Here is a 20,032-nt window from a genome sequence, read left to right as displayed (position 1 = left end):
TTCAGGCTAATTGTTGTTTATCATCAATAATCTATAGAATGAGACACAATCACGGAGACTTTTCAAGATTTTCCAAATTTTGGACAACCCCAATGTATAGTTTTAAATCTAGTCATGTCGAATTGAGTCATTCAATTCATCCTAAGAGTAAAATCAGCCTAACCTTCGCAGGACGGCTCCGATCCAGACCATTGCCCATCTTCCTGACAAATTCGAGTTGAATCTCCTCTCAGAGCGTAGCCGCTGTCGCATCGGAAAGTAACCAAATCCCCAACGCTGTTTTCGTCACTATAGTCAATCGTTCCATGCTCCAGTGTTAAGACTCGCGTGCAACTAGTTTCTGAATATACAAACGCATTTAATATCTCAGTAGTGGTACCTTCATACAATTTTGGAATTCAAGATTGGCGATTGAATACCCTAACTTGGGAATGCGAAAGTACGAGAAATCTGAATCTATGCGAGGTCATCACTATGGGAAATGAAGGTAAATTATGATTGAAACAAAATTATTATTTCGTGTAGCGCAATGTCTTAGGCCTTTTTCATGCCCGGGTTTAGGGAACAAAATTTCCCGATATTATTTACAGGAATCTATTTCCGAGGCGTGATAAGAAGGCTTTTTAACTAGACGTGCTCAGTAACGAAGTTCGTCTGCGTTTTCTGATTATACTCAACAAGTACGTTCCTATACTTGTTGCACGATGTTGTCACATTGTCAAAACAATGTAATTGCCCGATTACTCCAGTTTGAGAACGCCTGTGATATAAGGTATTATTATGAGTAAAGTACCCACCTTCACAAAAAGGTGCTTCCCCAGACCAAGTACCGTTCTCTTGGCAAACCCGTTTCGAAACTCCACGAAGTGAAAAGCGGGGGTTGCATTTATATGTAATGGAATCCCCCATCCTTATGCCTGTGACACTAAATTCTCCATATTCAATGATAAGACTCTGCCTGCACAGGATTTCTGTTAAACCAACGTATAAATGGTAATGACCTAAACCACAGTACTTCTTAAAGTTAGATTGTTGGTTACGATTCCAAATGGAGTCGCGTCAAGTTATTCCTTTCCAGGGTCGTAAACATGTCACAGGTTTCAAGTAACGAGTCAACCTTTCTTTAATGGTAGTGGATCCCAAAGTAGGGTTGTCCGGAGTTACGAGTCACAAGTCCAACTGACTCGTGCATAGTTTTAAATCTAGTCATGTCAAATTGAGTCATCCAATTCATCCTAAGAGTAAAATCAGCCTAACCTTCACAGGACGGCTCCAATCCTGACCATTGCCCATCTTCTTGACAAATTCGAGTTGAATCTCCTCTCAGAGCGTAGCCGCTGTCGCATCGGAAAGTAACCAAATCCCCAACGTTGTTTTCGTCACTATAGTCAATCGTTCCATGCGCCAGTGTTAAGACTCGCGTGCAACTAGTTTCTGAATATACAAACGCATTCAATATCTCAGTAGTGGTACCTTCATACAATTTTGGAGCTCAAAATTGGCGATTGAATACCCTAACTTGGGAATGCGAAAGTACGAGGAATCTGAATCTATTCGCGGTCATCACTATCGTAAATAAAGGTAAATTATGATTAAAACCGAAATATTATTTCGTGTGGCGCAATATCTTAGGCCCTTTCATGCCCGGGTTTAGGGAACAAAATTTCCCGGTAATATTTACAGGAATCTATTCTCGAGGCGTGATGAGCAGGCTTTTTAACCAGACGTGCTCAATAACGAAGTTTGTCTCCTTTTTCTGATTAAACTCAATAAGTACGTTTTGCCTATACTTGTTGCAGGATGTTGTCACATTGTCAAAACAATGTAATTGCCCGATTACTCCAGTTTGAGAACGGCTGTGATATAAGGTATTATTATGAGCCTAAAGTACCCACCTTCACAAAAAGGTGCTTCCCCAGACCAAGTACCGTTCTTGGCAAACCCGTTTCGAAACCCCACGAAGTGAAAAGCCGGGGTTGCATTTATATGTAATGAAATCCCCCATTCTTATGGCTGTGACACTAAGGTCTCCATATTCAATGATAAGACTGTGCTGGCACAGGACTTCTGCAAAACCAACGTGTATACCAGTGCTTCCCAACCTTTTTCGACTCATCGCTCCCTATCAATCTCGAAACAAAATTTCGCCTGCCCTATTTACGTATCCGACAAAGAGGACATATAACCGGGTAATTTATTCACTTAACTCCAATTATATACGTACAATAATTGGAAACTGCCAAGCACGCCCCTTAACGCTGAAAGGTCTACTTCCGCCGAAATTAGCGTGTGCCTGGCTACGGTTGATCGCATACGAGGGATTGCGAGTAAGGTTGACTGGGGTGGGTGCTTCAATCAACTTTGCCGGCAGATATTACACTGTTTTTTTCGTTTGTTGGTTGATTGTTATTAGGTTTTGCCAGCATAGTCAGACAGTACTGCATACTAGGGTCTAATGAAACTCCCGCCGCCAATGTGCAATATTCAGGTACCAACTAGCTGCTTAGCTTGTTTGCTTCTGTGTATGACCGGATAAGATTGGAAAATTAAGACAGATTGAGATTTGAACATTTGTAAGCAGCAATTACGCCATCTGATATTTTGAAAGAGAAACAGATTCAGATACTTGTATGAGTAATCTTATTGCTGGTGGGTGGCCAACTTTAAAATTCGATGAGACCCATTCTAACAGAAAGCAATAAGGCTACTGTACGATATATATAACTCTTTTCTGGGTCAGGGCAATGGAATCTCTTTGCTTCTCCTACATCATCATCATTCAAGAGGAAAATTGGCATTTTGAAGAACAAAAGTGCATCAGTGAAATAATGCAGCAATAATACCGTTGTCTGGTAGTCGGTATAATGTTCCGTTTGATGTGGAATGATATGTCATCCTCCTTTTCTCATGAGTTGATAGATTTATAGTTAGTTTAAGTCAGCAAGGGGGGACTATGTTTCATATTAAGGTGTGCTAAAACCTCTGCCAATGTTCATTTGTTCAAAGTACCTGTTATACGTTTTTGCACTGAGACTAACTTTAAATGGGTTGAAACGTTGAAAAATTGATAGGGATAATGTTTGAAGATCCATGAATGAATGAATTGTGCAAGAAAGATGATTTACGAGCATCATTTTACGTCCTATGATTTGTTGGAATGCAAAAAAAACATTTTATGCCTTTCGTCATTCATAAGCCTGCGTTACTTTATCTTTAACTTTCAGTCGAACCTTCTGACTTACTTAACGCATGCGTTATGAAATGATGTAATTTGGCCGCTTTGTATGTATATAATTGATTTTGCAAATATAATTTAGATTGCTGGCTATATAGGCTTCATCCTCAATACCCAAGTTATTTTTCAAGCAATATAACACACCCTTTTGCAAAAATCTTTCACTGAAATATATTTGCGCAAATTTTACATGTGTGTTAGTTAAGAAATTACTTGGTACCATAATTATTTATTTTGATCCAATGGTAGTTGACTTTCAAAACTGACAAAACGAGTTTCGTGTCTAATGTCTTATACTGTATTTGTTGACAGGACATAAATTGACCAATTTGAAAATTAGAGCCATTCCAACTTTAAATTTACCAGAAAAGAGCGCTCCTATGAAAGACGCAGACACCTCTTCCAACTGGGAGCAAGTAAGAACGGGCTGCATACTACAAGAAGTCGAAGGATATTGTTAAAAAGTGCAATTGGTTCCTAGTCTGGGACTGTCATTGGGTCGATTGTTGCGGGAAGAAACACTCTTGTTGTAATAGTCCGTCTTTGCCAGGGAAGCACATCCTTGACAATTATAGTGTAAAAGATGCTGGTATTATCACGTACTAAAGGAATGTCATGTGTTTGCTCAGGGTAAATACTTACAGTTCCTCCTCAACGCGTGTGGACATCAGTGTTGGGAAAAAGTCACTACATTCGAGTCCCGAGTCATCTTGAGTCATTGCATATTATGACTCGAGTCAAGTCAAGTCAATCGATTTTCGAAGGTTCATATAGTTCAAAATAGAATGACGTTTATGATCACGATATTTCTTGTTGTAATTGTAGGGTAATTGTACTGTACTCTAATGAAATATTGCTGCACTTCTTTTGTGGTAACCACGAGCATCGCCCATGTTAGTCAGAACGGCGTTGTACTAACTTGAAGTTTTAAAAACAATAACGTTGTTCGCAGATTACAAGCTTATACGCTAGCACGCTATTATTCGTCACAGTAACTACCGGGACTGCACGGTATAAGTAAGGCGATGGATTTCCCCAGGGCATGGTATGGTATGGAACGAGAATTTTCCATACTCCCTACTTGCCTTACTCTCTCCGTACCACACTTGCAATTTTCCATACCATACCAACATTGTTCAATGCCATACTTGATACATATTCCATACTTTCAAATACTTCAATATCGTAAGTATAGTACCTTTTATAGCACCTATATTATTGATATTTCGGATGTCATTATTGCTTTAACTAGTGAATCTAATGCGAATCTAATTCCTCGTAATAGTTTTACAGAGTCTGTTTTGGTGAAATTTAGTTCACGGTGGTGAGCTGCCGTGTACGTCTACAGCTTCCGCGAGCAAAATGAGATAGTGAGCAGATTGTTATCTTGGACTGTCCATAAAAAGGACTGGCAACATACGGCCCGCGGGCAGGATGCAGCCCACAACAAGATTTTTTCCGGCCCGCGGACAGTTTCCCATCTTACATAATAATGTGGCCCGCGGCCCCAGTCTGCCGAGATTCCACACAGAGTTGGATCAATTGTAATTTGTAATTGAGATAAATGTAATCAATTACATTTTTTCATGTAATTGTAATTGTAATTGTAATTAGAGGATTTCTATTTTGTGTAATTTTGCTCAATTACATTCTCAATTACATTTTCATGGAAACCTGACAATCACAACATAAAATAGTCATTTAATCAATCATTTATTCGTCGCACCAGTGAAAATCCGGTACGAACCAGGATGACGACGAGGGGCCTTAAGGCCTTAGTAAACAGTCACCACATGTAATAATTAGCCTATTTACATCGGTTTTCTATGCGTGCTGCGTCATAACTAGATAATTCGGTCACGCTAAACTGTTTTCCATAGTTCAGTAGCAACAGAAAACTTACTGAATTACAATATAGGCTAAACCAGAGGTTCTCAAACTGGGGGCGCGTCCCCTTCGGCGGCGTGAAAGCATCTGAACGTGACGCGACGCTCCAGTGAACTGAAATCTTTTCCGCGCTTGGCCCGATTCACCTCCGTTTTATGGTTATTGCTCGGTGTATATATAGTCTGAATTTCGTATTGGAGAATTCTCTCACCAACAGTCATAACCTTCCATACTTTCAAACTATATGTAAGGATTGCTAACTTTCTGGTTTCATTGTGTGCTATGACGATAAGGGGGGTACGAAATATTCACTGTCACGTGTCTAAAAAAGTTATTTCAAAAATGGATGAACAGCAAATAAACTCTTCTGAAACCAGTGCTGAACCATTTCCTACACCACGGTCAAAGTTTTTTTTAAATCTCTGACCAGTACCGAGGCTTGTTGCAACAATAGCAAAAAAATTCAAGTTTCTAACCATGGATTCATCAAACCTGATCACGCATTTGTAGAGATGTTATCCCAATCTTACCTCCAATCTTGGCCAAATTTACTGGGGCCAGAAATTTTTCGCACCCTAATGTTCATCAAATGCAATCTAATAGTTTCCGAGCAAGGGAAAATTTAAATGATGTAAATGCGAACCAAAATATTGTAATTCTTAGTTATGAGGACGTTCTTTCCTTTTGAATTTGTTTAAATTTTACGCACCTTATCGGTATCATCCTTATCGCTGACGCCTTACCATATACATTTCATTATCCTAACTCAGGCCTGAGTAGCCTAATCGTTTGATTACATTTCATTGACTGTCCTGTAGCCTATTCGCTGTTAGTCGCTCAAACCTTTGGTTCTTAACAGACGCTTGAAACATTTTTCAGTCCTTGTAGTTTTCAGTACTCATGATTAGGATTGGAATAGTTCGAATACGTTCGAGTTTTTTTTATTAAAGGGTATTCTACATATCAGGAATGAAACACGAAAAGCTTGAGATTGTTGCTAATTTCGTCGCTACGGTTGTTTAAGAACACCTCTCTACTGAATCAATTACCTGTTTAAGTGTAATTTTAATTGTAATTATATTTGTAATTAATTATATATTTACCAGTAATTGTAATTGTAATTGTAATTTGATAATTTTAGTATTGAGTAATTGTAATTGTAATGTAATTGAAACATGCAAGGAAGTAATTGTAATTGTAATTGTAATTGAGTTAAAATATTGTAATTGATCCAACTCTGATTCCACACTACTTGCCTAAACGTCAAATTTTAGTGACTGTATGTTATCATATAGGTGTGCGCACTGTGTAGCGTGCGAGAGTGGAGCTTACGCGTAAGTTCGTCGAAGCGAGAAGACTTGCGTTATCAGCATTTACGATGTGCTGAACCCTAATGAATTGATTCTTGGTAAATTTTGGGTACCGGGCTTATCAAACGCTTTGAAATCTTAATTAGGGATTGCACCGTGAGTTATTTGATCAGAGAGAAGCAGACGCGGCGGCGCCTGTATGACAATGCTATTCTCAAATCAACATCGTATAGTCATTATCGATGAGAAATGGCTTTGAAGTGACAATGCTGTCCATAAAATACATTCATCAAATACGATTTATTTCTTGTATACATGGGCGAATAATTTATCCTTCCAGCAATCCGGCCGGCCAAGTAGCTAATTTTCCTATTGCCGGCCCGCCGACTGGAGAAGTTGCCTGCCCCTGTTCCATAAGGATATCATCTCATATCCGGTACATTGGAATGAGGCACATGCAAGTTTGAAGTAAATACTCGCAAAATAATTCATAATATAGGCGCACCCATAAAATATCCCAGCTGCAGGCGATCAATACTGCAGCGATCTGCGTGATTATTAGTACAGTCGGGGCCTACGATATTCACGGCCTTATCTGGTACATTATGCTTGCAAGAGCTAACAGGCCGATGCTCACAAAACAGAAATTCACGATTATGCGCGATTTCGCTTCTCGCTACCAGACGCATCGCCTCAGATAAGCTGTATGTATTCGTACAACAGGTCAAATCAGTACCAGATAAGGCCGTAAATGTCGTAGGCCCCGGTACAGTATTTGGTTGGGGTTAGCGTGGCGAGAATTCCAGACTATATCTACCCCACTCCCTGATCTATAATCCTAATGCGAGATCGTTTGAAATATGACCAATAAGATATTTCGGTATTTAAATAGTATAGATGTGCGGACAATGTTTCGGAAGAAATGTAATTATCAATCATATTGATCATTTAGCTCGTTGCATCATGATTGCTTGTAAGCTGTCGACACTCAAGGAATGAGGTAGTTGGAGTAGCCTACATTACCAATTATTGCGTCACATGATAGACTATGCTCGGAGACGTCGTGTCTAGACTCGAGAGAATATCGGATCAACATTACTGTTGTCATTATTACATCACAAAATCATGTCATTCCAAGTGTTCCTAAAACCGTTGCACAAGCGTGTATTTGTTCCTACACAGCGTTCAATAGTTCACGTTCACACATAACAAAAGCGATCGTATTCCGTGAACAACGAACAACGTATGCTTCATGAAGCTTGCACAAATCACGATAAAATGTATAAAACGCCAAAGTATGGAAGTATGGAAATGTCGTTCTATACCATAGATTAAAATCTTCCATTCCATACCATACTTGCATTGTTCCATATTCCATGCCAAAATATCGATCCATACCATACCATACTTTCATACCATACCATGCCATACCATGCCCTGGATTTCCCTACGCGAGAGTGCTATTCTTGTTAACTCGCTGCGAAATGCCTCGGACGAAGAGGAATTTTCAGGAAAACAATAAATTAGATTAGAACTAAAATTAGACCATAGGGACATTTCACAATTTTCTCATCCTACCAATGATTCGGGCAAGAGCAAGCAAAGATGGACAAATATCTAAACAAGGCAGGAGATTTCATCAAGAGTAGATACGGCATCATTGGGTTGTAATAGGCCACTTTTGAGCCAACGAAAGCGAGTGTACTGCTGCATTTTTGAAGGACATCATCCAAATATTTTTCCCAAGTTAAAGATGACAAACATTGATATCTAGCACTGTTATTACTTAAAAAATCACGCATGAACTGTTTTTGTTGTCCCTATTGTTATTTTTGCATCAATCTACTTCCGTACCGTTGCATAATAATGTTTCTTTTTTCAAATGCATGCATCATCACTTCGTAAATACACCAATGAATTAAGAATTTGGAAAAATTCAATTCTGTATTCGTAAATGTTGCATCTATGAAGTGTATGTATCTTGTTTCATCATTCCCCATTTCTTTACATAACATGATGGGACCATGAAAATTCGATTGTGTATTGTAAGGCATCTTGTGGAAGGATCATGGATAGGTGACTTTTTGTCAGAGGTGGTTTATATTTACAGCGTTGCTACTGAAGTAGAGGAAGTATTGCTACAATGATCTAGCCAGGTTCAAATAGAAGTAGCATTAAAATATAAATCTGTGAAGTACTTTTAAAAAGTTCTAGAACAGTGGTTCTCAACCTTTTTGCCTTCGCGGGCCCATTCTAGACCGTTACGGAGCCCCGCGGAGCCCCTCAAGTCTTCGTTCAAAATTAGCTGAATTATCGCGCAACCGTCATCTCTCTTGTGCAAATATGAATTATAGGCTAGTGATAAACAGATACAAAATGACTTTTCTTGAAAATAAGACCACATTATTTTTAGAAATTGGGCAGACGTATATGATTTCGAACCGAATTTTACAGCTGTATTTATGGTCTTGAAAATATGCGTCTTCGATTTGATTTGAACGAGCGCCGAAAATCATTTCACAAAGATAGGTGGTGGCAATCAACGCGGAACGCTTCCGACGACAGCTTTTCGTGTGAGTTTTTAATGCACATACCCCGTCCAGCCTAGAGTCATTCTTATCTAGCATCTCATCCTGAAGTTATTTAGTGGCTATATCACAGGAGAAAATGGATTTCGTGGCGAGTTTTCAATTCCTTCATTGGGACAGATTAGGAAAAATATTCAGGAATTTCTATTTCAAACGATCCTTTACTATTTTGCAGTTTGTTGGATATAGTCACTTTTGAAATTGCAGGGTGAAGCTTTGTGACTACGACAAAATTACCATTGACCAATGAATATGTGGGTGTAATTTTCAAAAACATTGAAAACCCAGGTGTATCTATATATCCCTGGCAAAAACCAAGTTGTGATGTTGTTGTTAGGTGAGTAGTATGAAAACACAATCACCCGATGAAGTAGGCGAACCTACTCGAGTACTCAGAATAACTGGAGTTACTTCTCTGATAACTACGTCTGCTTGATATTTATTTGTATATGATGGTATTGATGTATCAATGTGATGGAAAAGCGCCACCTCAAGTTGAAATGAAGGCCGTGTCACTTGCAACAGTGGTTGAACGTCCACGACTGTGTGAATATACGACCCGTTGGTCGTCACAAGGCTACAGCGTAGTGATTGCTTATAATCGCGAGTCGTCAATGTGTGAATTGGGTTTGCGATACGTGCATGACGCGCGAAATTTAACTTGTGATTCGTGTGTATAGGTGAATCCCACCGAGCTCTATCCTCGTTTACATGTCAGTGGTCCGCTAGCTTAATCAGAAAAAAAAACAGTCTCGAGAAAGAAATGCGTTTCTAAAACTATTCCACACGATAACGCTAATTGTCACTGATAAATATACCCAAAGTATCATATGTCATTGCTAGTTCCTCGAATAAGTATTGCTGATGGCGCTTTTGTTCACAGCACGACTGTGTACGCGATGAAGCGTGACCTGCAACGCGCTGAAACGCAAGGCTCACGGTAGTTTCCAATCATTGTATATATATCATTGCTTAACTCTGATCTCTGAGGATTTTTGCGAAAACGGTGCCTTTTCCGAAGTTGTATTTGTTCGGAAAACCGGATTCCGAGTCTACTTTCCGTTGAGTCGAACTTTTCGCATCATAATGAAAATAAGCCGCCTTCACGTGGATTTTTGGCCGTGTTTATTAAATATATCTCACTTGACGTCCCAACATTTTCGCCCCTCCCCCATCGCACCCAGTGGCCCCCTTTGAGGTATTTTCGCCCCCTTGGTTCTCAAAATCGCCAACTGGGGGTGATATAGCCCACGTTGGGAACCACTGGAGTAAACGGTAATTATCGTAAGGAGTTCTTCTTAGACTTTTGGTGACAATGACAAATAGAAACGCGAAACATCATTCGTTATCAGGGTTGTAACCAAGTCAAAAGGTTCTGAGTTACGCGTTCATCTTACTTTACATACACAGTTTTGAATCAAGTCGAGTCATGTTCAGCTAGTAAAGTTAGACTGACCTTCGCAGGACGGCTCTAATCCCGACCATTGCCCGTCCTCTTGACAAATGCGAGATGATTCTCCTCTAAGAACGTATCCATTTTCGCATCGGTAAGTAACCAAATCTCCAATGTTGTCTTCGTCAGTATATGCAATCGTTCCATGCTGCAATGCCAATATTCGCGTACATCTGGTTTCTGAATAGTGAAACACGTTTTCCATCTCATTACTGGTAACCTACCTAGCCTACACAATTTACATATTCAAATTGTTGACGGAATAGATTAACTCGGTTCACTTGCATCACTTTTGTTAACACAGGCACATTGAACAAAATCCAATATAAAAGGGCGAGTGACGTAACGCACTATAAAACACACTACATAATGGGTTGCCGAACTGAATTAGCATTGCCCGCCGGATTCTACCCTGTCGGTCGCTTATGGGTCGGACTAATCACCTGAAGCCAAAACCTACTTTTAACACAATGCGTTTTTTTTTTCATTGAGATGCTTCAATAAGAACTATGTAAATATATAATGTTTCAGATCCCATGTCCTCTATTTCAACACTGCTAATCGAAAACAATCGATGTACTGACGTACTTTTGAACTGCATATTTGAATGATAGAACAAACCAATGGGTTTGCAGGACGGTTGATATATTGAGTAGCACGTTGTACAGCGGTGGGACCACATATATCATTGATATTTATCACAATGCAATTTGATATTATTTAGAATTGCTCTTTCCGCTTCTGTGAATACCTATATATCGGTGCATTTTTCCGTAAATGAGCTACAGTTAATGCAGTTGAAACGAAAAATGTTACCCAGGTACAGTGTATCCATTGTAACTGGAATTCTGCATCAATTTATACTCGGATTTCGCTATTCCCGCTCCCTGTCTCATAAGATGGCTTACATACATTGAGAGCAAATACGCACTTCTGCAAAACGGTTCTGATCCGGACCACTGGCCGTTTTCCTGGCACGTTCTCTCTGCGTCGCCTCGGAGAATATAACCAGGTTCGCATTGATAAGTGACAAAATCTCCAACGTGATTGGCGTCGTGGTACTCGAAAATGCCAAACTCCAATCCAGAGAGCTCGTCACATGCTAACTCTGTAAAACAAAACTATTCTTCTTGCTTATCTGATGCATAATTGGATAATAGAGTACATGGTCCTCGAATTCGGTACACCAACTGATCACTTCATCTTAATAACTGGCGTTACCCATTCAGATACGGACATGGTTACTAACTTTATTGGAGGCAATGCATACTTGAAAAGAAATTAAAATTTGAGTATATTTTGCGACCCAACAAATTTTGATTAGAAAACAGCATGTCGGTAAAATGGGCATGTCGATTGACTCCTCCTTCACATAAGGACCAGGAAGGGAAGTTGACGCAGTCCGGTATAAGCAAATGGATCAATTATATCCAAGCATTTTTTTTGGTAGGAGGCTATTTACAGAGGGGATCAGTAACGAAGTACTTCTACTTTGTTGAAGTACTAAAGTAGTTTTCCGCTACTTGGGTACTTACTCAAGAAGATCTAATTTCCCTTAACTACTTCGTACTATTCTGTTATCTACTTGCTTACTTTTCGCTGTTTTCAGTTTGGCAAGTAGAAGTACTTTAATCCTCCAATTAGGAAGACAGCATGAGGAAATTCGGGGCTGCTGTCACGTAGTATCAACATTTAATATTAAAAAAAGTTGAGTAAAGCCCAGAATTTTCTTGGGTATGTAGTGACCGATATGATTTCACGAAAGTATCGGTGAATATAATTTAGGCAGCGAGTTACGTGATTCCATTCACACCGCATTGTCATATGAAATATTTCATCACGGTATATATGACCCATCGTAACGTGTATCCATAGGTGTGGATTTTGAGATAACATTTTGGAACGATTTGACTGGTCCGGCCTGCGAGCGATTTGATGGTTTGAATCCGGCTCGCAACACAACTCGAGTTTGACACGCCTGCTCCATACTATTTACCATCTCGTGACCCATGCTTAAATATTAAGTCACCGAATTGTGGCCATCAATATCACCACTGATGAAGCCAATGTATTTATGCGGTGCGTAAGTGTTACGATACATTGAATATCAACGCCAACCAAACTACCCCCAGCATTCGTAGCAAGACACAAGGACTATATTTCCGCATTTCAACGAAGTAGTGTGGTGTATATTGTATAAGTATGAGTTACCATGTTTTTCGTGGTCACGTGGTTGGAACTGAGAACGATAAAGACATCGAAGGATCGCACTAACAGCATGTCCCTAGATTTATTACAACACGCGCATCCAGCTTGGAGAAAAACTAACCCTTGAATCATCCCTTGAAGCTTCAATCAGAACAGTAAACTGCTATTGGCACAAATTCAATGCATAATCCTATTTGTGCCGTAAATTACGGATACTACAGATTACGCGTCGTCAGGAGAGGCCGTACATTCTCCCATGTTGGTGCCTTGAACTTAAGTTTTATGAAATATCCTCCAAACTATCAAACTAGATTTCATGCTGGTAGCTCATATTTGGTGATACAATTGTCGATTTACAATGTTCTTTCCAATTCTCTACGATAATTGCTGTCGATTACCCTTGACGAGTGTCAGCCGAAAATATTCGGGCTCAATTCGATATGAATATATTGTTCAATCGTATATTAAAGCTCTGTACTTCCAAGCGTCTCTCAGGAATATTCGTTCGTGCAATAGTGCTTTTCTTTCTACTAGGCTACTGCTATTCATTTGTTACCGTAGTTTTTGATTGACTGGATTCGGTCATCAAATGTTACTACAAATTCAAGGAATCAACCTTACTTTTACATTCTTTCCCATCGCCGATATATCCTACTTCGCATTCGCATTTTATACTATTTCCACCGTCATTACAAAGCGCATTTCGGTGGCAATCCGAACAAGTGATTTCTGAACGATAAAACAAATTACACATCAAGTTTGTGGCAATGTAATGAGGGGAGAAATCGATAATAATCCATGATTACTTCTACAATACTCATCGTCCCTGATGTAGTCCTCGGCACATTCGCAAATAATCTCATCATTGCCCAAGCAAACACATCGCTGTCCAGCATACGTGGAAGGCACTTCAGAACCTGAAGTGAGAAAACTTGATGCATCAGTAAAGCTGAAAATCATATCTCGATTGGATGGAATACCTTTTGGGAAGTATTGATTATTATTGACGCATCCGCATTCTTGTTGCAAAACACACTTGTCTCCTTCCCATGAGTACCCATCATCGCACGCACAACCCGAGATCATCGTATCCTTGCATCTAATTCGATTTGCGACTACATCATTTGAAGCAGTGGTTCTTTTTCGTGCTTCGCGCGATTTACCTTTATTTTTAGTTCCTGCTCTGCGTTTAGTCAGAATTTCATATTCATATCCCAGAATTGTCTCATCATCAGCCATAACCTTGCACGCCATAAATCTAACCGTTGGGGTTGCTAGCATTCTGTTTGCTCTTTTAAATATTTCGTGATATCGAAATAGGGGGGGGGGGGGGGCGCGAACTTTTTTACTATCATAAAGGGAGGCGTGTCTTAAAAAGTTTGCGAACCGCTGAGTTAAAGAGACGGCATCCACACAAAAATGAGTGCGAAATATATTGCAAGGTGTCTCAAAACTTACAGGAAAGGAATTTGTAATTATTCGTCGCGTCTTATGGTTGCTAATGGATTCCGATTCATACATGTACAACCTAGCAGTGTAGTTCAGTGGTTCCCAATTTTTTTCGGCTCATCGCCCCCTTTTCGAGCTCCACACCGATCATCGCCCCCCAAATTTTGTGAACCGAATAACGAGCATACAAACTGTAATTACCGGTTGGTTGACTAAAAAAAAAGCTCAACTTTTCGGCTGGATGTCGAACTTTTACACTTTTGCAGCTAAATTTTCGTGGGTTGACTAAAAAAAAGGTCATTTCTCCGAATTGGTTCCAATTAAGCCGTTTTAACGCGCCATCGCCCCTTTCGCTATTTTCACCACCTGTCGCCCCCTTTGTCCATTTTCGCCCCCCCTATCGCCCCCTTGGTCCTTTTCGCCTCCCTAGACCGCCGAATCGCCCCATGGGGGGGGCGATATCGTCCACGTTGGGAACCACTGGTCTATAGTTAGTTGACGGTCAACTGAATACTTGATTATTGAGTCGTTATAGTTAAAGTTCCGGTTGTTAAATTTGTAAAGAAGAGTAGTTCAAGTTTTAGTGACGAATTTTAAAAATAATTTAGTTGTAGAAAGACTAGAAAACACGTGTCGCAGTTTGGCCCGAATCGTGATACCGGTGTTCTGTTGTGTGATGTTCTTGCAGCTATCGCTAGCTCAGAGACATAACTACTAACATTGACGTAGCCAGGGGCATTTCCAATTCGAAACCCCCTACTTTTCAAATAGTGTTTCTATCTCCAATATTTCCTCGCTCATTTGCAATTGTATTTCATGCTATCAGTTATTAGCTAGTTGTGTTTTAGTTGGTTAGTTGCCGATTTAGTCAGTTTTAGTTCTAGTTCTAAGTGCGACTTATGAAAAGTGAGTTCTTAGTTCTAGTTCCAGTTGCGAATTTTGAAAAATAAGTAGTTATTAGTTCTAGTTGCTAGTTTTGAAATAAAGAATTAGTCCCAGTGTTACTTCTGGTTGCTAGTATTAAAAATGAGCAGTTCTTAGTTGTAACTGCAGGTTTTTAAATAAAAAGTAGTGTTAGTTCTAGTTCCAGTTGCGGTTTCGGAAAATTGAGTAGTTTCTATAAGTCTGGTTCGAGTGTTGCGCTATCCTGACGTGTCACTCCCGGAATTGCTGTACTTGTTCCTAGGCGCAAATATAAACCAACAATATGCAATGTCAACATAGCTACCAATTTTCACCGATTCAATACGCGTAGATGAACAGTAGATATGTACTTCCACTTTTTCAAAGCAGTCAAGTAGATTTTGCTTAGTTGCACTATTTAAAGAAGTGATAATGTTTAAGACTATTGTACTCGATGGATTTCAAAAAGAGAGCGCCTCTTTATAGTTCGTTAGTCATTTTGTGTTAAGGATGCCCTGCGCAATTCCGACAGAAGCCGCCTCTGTGTTACTGCCAATAGTTTGCGACCCATGGAGCAAATCTACTTTTTGACTTTTTGACTTTTTTTACCTAATTAGTTTTAGATTTTCATTTTGCTATTAGCATTTGAATTAGTTTTGACATGTTTGCAAATGGCATTTCCACTTGTAATTGAAGTCCCAAGGCCTTACTCCTACATCTAAGTCAGTATCAACGTAAACTACTTTAACCACCTCTCTCAAAACGTTTTGGTACAACGTTAGTGATAGTGCTCTCAAAATAAGTTGTATTTATGAGTTTGGATGCATTTCATTTCTCATGTTTTCGTAATTCTGTTTTTTTTATTAGGTAATCCGAAGTTTTAGGGGCTAGGGATAGCTCGACTTTGAAGACTCTTTTATAGAAATTTTCCGATTATATCTTGCTAATTTGTGCATCGTAATTTGCCCTATTGTATTTGGTATGTATGTTATTGATTTGCACGGTTGACAAATAAGGCTTCTCTCTCTCTCTCTCTCTAGAAATTGCAGATGGCGTTATCCAATCCTTGAGTAAAATTAATAAAATACATGCGAAGTATGGAAGCATGTACTTGTGCTGTGACCTCCGCTGTATCGGAGTATTACTCCTATCCTAGGGTTACCATATTTCAAGATCCAAAAAAGAGGACACTTTTTAAGAATTCTGAAAGCTCTAGTACCTGAAAGAAATACTAGTGATTTTTACAACTATTTGACCAATAGTACTATGTTGACTAAAATAGGTCATATTTCCCGTATCTGCCCCCAAAATACCCGTCGCGCCGTGTTTTCCGTTGATTATCTTACCAACCCAGGCGTTAGCTGCGTTGGAGTTTTATAGAAAAAGAGGACAAATTCCAAAAACGAGGTTATTTAGGCGTCCTATGAGGACACGTTCAGTTTATTGAAAATCAGTGGCGGCTCGTGACAATATCGGGTGGTGGGGCAAGGGCTGCAAGCGACTTTTTATCAAGATGACGTCACAATGGCGTTTTCCAACGTAAACACGTAACTTAATGATGGTACGGTAACATGAATTTCCCGGCATCAGTGATTTTAACGTATGTGCCACGAGAGGTGCGCCGGTGAGCTGTGACTTGAAGTGTGGTAACTGCGTAAACGGCGTACGGAACAAAGATTCAACACGGTTCATGTTCGCACTAGACCTGACTAATTATCTGCAGAAATGGAAATGACTATAACTCGAGAGATTGCGTAAGCCTAATTGGAAAGGTCAACGAGTTCGGACAGATACGCAATTGTTATCTCGTAGATTGGGCCTGTCATATTGAATCCATTTCATCATTCTGAAGAACTAAGAATAGCAGCCTAGGTAATTCGGTCTCGGTACAGCATAGGAGATTTTGGCCTTGAAACTGGAGACTGTAACACGACGCATACGGCTTTATTACTGTCTATAGGTCTGCTGCGAAATCGCCTTTGGAAAATATATTACCGAATAAATACGTGGATGAAAGCCGTAAACTTTGTACACTGTTACATGACATCATCGAGAAGTGGCCTCATGGCCCTTTTCTGTATGGTACACCGTCAAAATTAATGTGAACAGACCATCACCGAATTTTGCGTAAAATTTACTGAGGAATAGGCTGATCAAGTGATCAGCTGTTAGCCGCCATCGAAAACGAAATAGCTATCGCGCTTGACAGGGGGTTGTAAGCAAATGGCTTGAAGGCCACAATTTCACGGTAAAATTGACACTGGAGAATATAATATCGAAGTAAATATTTGGATGCAAACTAAGAATGATATCATCATCTCAGTCAACGTTGCCGCAGATACGCCGGCTTTTGCGTGAAATCCGCAATGCCGCGTTGTAGGCTAAAGTGTCAGATCCGAGCGCATCTCCACCATACTCGGCCTTGATAACGAAATTACTGCCCTAATCATTGAGTGACAACCTTGAGACTTGGCACAGCGTTCGATACTAAAATCAAGACATACCGTGCAAAAGCTTATGACGGATCTAGGTAAGGAGCATCGTTAAAATCAATAGAGACCAATAACGGCTTTGCGTATAATCTGTTGGCGGTAAATGACGAGTCAGCTCTCACTCGAATTAGGAAACGAAATTACCACTAACACAGTTCAGTGACAAACTTAAAACTTGGTACAGCGTTCGATACTAACATTAAGACTTACCGTGCCAAATTTCATAACCGATCTCAGTATTGAACATCGTCAAAATCAATGAATACTAATACCGGCATTTGAGTAAAATCTGTTTGCGATACATGACGGATCAGCACACACTCAACTTCGGAAACGGAATTACTACCCTAAACTTTAAGTAGAAACCCTGAAACTTGGGGCAGTGCTAAATACCACCATCACGACATGACATACCAAGTTTCAAGAGTTTTCATGGTGTGAAACACCATCAAAATCAACCTATACCGAGTTCAGCTATTGATACGATTGCTACATCACACCTTAGGGGCACAGAGCTATTGTGCCCCGGTTGCTCGGTAATTTTATGAATAGGAGAGAGTAAATCACCGTTTCTTTATTGTGCGCGGATTTGAGAGAATAGACAGTGAAAGCTTGTTATGAGCGCTACCGGGGCATGCCCCGGCTAGGCATTCGCAAAGCGAAAACACAGAAGAGAATTCGATTTTCGCCGAGACTTCGCTATATATGGGCATTTACAAGCGAAAGGACAAGAAGAATGCGATTTTCGCTGTGATTTCGGTATATATAGATTGGTGTGCGCCTATAAATGGTAAAGAATTGTTATTGAACAGGATTTTAGGTGGGGCAATGCCCCAGTTGCCCTATAGGACGAGCCGCCACTGTTGAAAATAGAGGACGAATCCTCTTTAAAAAGATTATATGGTAACCCTATCCTATACCCAATCGTGAACATGCAGGATTTTTACCGAAAGCATCAGTACTGGTTTTAGTGAAATCACTGGCATTTTTTTCTTCCTACCATCGCAAAATATTGACTATTCTGAGATTATTCGTGCTCACCCATTTGCGTTTGCAACATTGAAACAGTACGTCGGACAGGAATTCAAGCAGTCGGTGTAGTGACTGTTCTTAGGACATGTTGGTTTGCTGTGATTGAGACGGTCTCTCCAATCGCAAGGTGGGTCTGCTTGGGCTTCTACGCATTCTTCGTAGTACGCTTGCAAGTTCTGTGCAAGAACAGATTTGTTGGGTAGCTAGCATAGATATGTAATCATAGCCAGAATAACCACTGACTTTCAAACATAATATTATATGATTGCATTAGATGTGGCTGAATTTGCAGATACTCTTGGTAGGTAATATAAGCTTCTAATTTCGCTCTTGGTTAGGCCAAGTATACATAGCTAAGAAGAAGCAACTCATCTTATAACTTTTACAACCGGTGTAGCGTTTTATTTCAAGTAACTTTTTCGAGTATGATCCTACTACTTGCTCGATCAGGTGACGGAAAGAAATAAAATCCAGTATAATGCCTTGATACACCGTGTACAGTGTACACTGTAGAGCAGGGGTGGGCAACCTGCGGCCGTAAAAGGACATTCGTGCGGCCGTGACACGTAATTTAACTAGTATGTGTTGGCGGCCGTCAACAGGCAAATTGAAATTTGGATTAATTGAATTTTAAATAATCTTGAAAATTTCTTCGCGCCGCGCGCGATTCAATGCTAAACTTCACAGTAGGGCCCTTTGCAATCTGAGCCTCACATTACAGACGTGAACAGCAGATAAAGATGATATGCCCCATGCAGAAATACCAACTTGGTATAGTGTGTTTCTCACGAAAGAAATTTGTTTCTGATACGTTTAGGCCAGTGATTCCCAACAGCCGCTCTTAGAGCCACATGCGACTCAAACAAAGCCATCTTGCTGCTCTGATTGACCTCCAAATATGCCACAAAAATATACAATGGAGGACAATTGTTGCTTGTTCCTATGAATAGCTATATGCAATTTCTCGATATGAATGCTAAAATGAGGGACATTAGTTATGTCTAAAGCCGTCCAAGACCGATTCTTAAAATTGGGAAAGAGAATACTTGCATGCAGACTGGCGTCAAACGCATGGATGAATACCCGTCAGACAACGATGTATCTGGAGTTCTGCTGGTCATAGACCTTTAAATAGTTGGTTCGTGGTACAGAACTTGAATATAGCTTTCAATACAATATCCATTGTAAAATAATATTTATTGAACTCGAAGACTTTTCGGGTGCCTCTTTTCAAGAGTTAACGGCACATTAAAGGGATTTAAACAGATTTAAAAGCAAAATCAAAAAGGCAAAGTAGGACGCAGCAATCAAAATCACAGACCATGAAATTTCGACACAATTTTACTAACATCAAAGTAAAGGCTCGGAGACAATTATAAATTGCTATAAATCCAACATTGCCCCGCGTATAATTCCCCGCAGACTTGTGCATAAAGTGCACGAATGTATGAAGAGCAATCACATCACGACATTCA

The 20,032-nt window shown here is 39.9% G+C and overlaps 1 protein-coding gene across 6 annotated transcripts in view; it reads right to left on the bottom strand.

The window, feature by feature from the left end:
• The window catches only part of LOC145437836 (sushi, von Willebrand factor type A, EGF and pentraxin domain-containing protein 1-like), a 132,890-nt gene that overhangs the window by 78,523 nt on the left and 34,335 nt on the right, over nt 1–20,032 (bottom strand). For 3 of the 6 annotated variants that reach the window (XM_080315142.1, XM_080315147.1, XM_080315146.1), the window contains exons 13-21: nt 18,567–18,733; nt 13,662–13,864; nt 13,488–13,598; nt 13,303–13,410; nt 11,405–11,581; nt 10,477–10,653; nt 1,258–1,434; nt 798–971; nt 164–340 (exon numbers count right to left, since the gene is read on the bottom strand). In XM_080315142.1, the coding sequence (XP_080171268.1) occupies nt 164–340; nt 798–971; nt 1,258–1,434; nt 10,477–10,653; nt 11,405–11,581; nt 13,303–13,410; nt 13,488–13,598; nt 13,662–13,864; nt 18,567–18,733 (1,471 nt within the window). The remainder of the gene's footprint in view (nt 1–163; nt 341–797; nt 972–1,257; nt 1,435–10,476; nt 10,654–11,404; nt 11,582–13,302; nt 13,411–13,487; nt 13,599–13,661; nt 13,865–18,566; nt 18,734–20,032) is intronic. The other 3 variants (XM_080315143.1, XM_080315144.1, XM_080315145.1) reach the window with 3 other exon arrangements.

Source organism: Botryllus schlosseri, chromosome 4 (assembly GCF_051294905.1).
Source record: "Botryllus schlosseri isolate E-star chromosome 4, Bs_hap1, whole genome shotgun sequence".
Classification (NCBI taxonomy): domain Eukaryota; kingdom Metazoa; phylum Chordata; class Ascidiacea; order Stolidobranchia; family Styelidae; genus Botryllus; species Botryllus schlosseri.
Note: the sequence above shows the minus strand (reverse complement) of the source record. Positions and strands in the feature narration are given on the sequence as shown.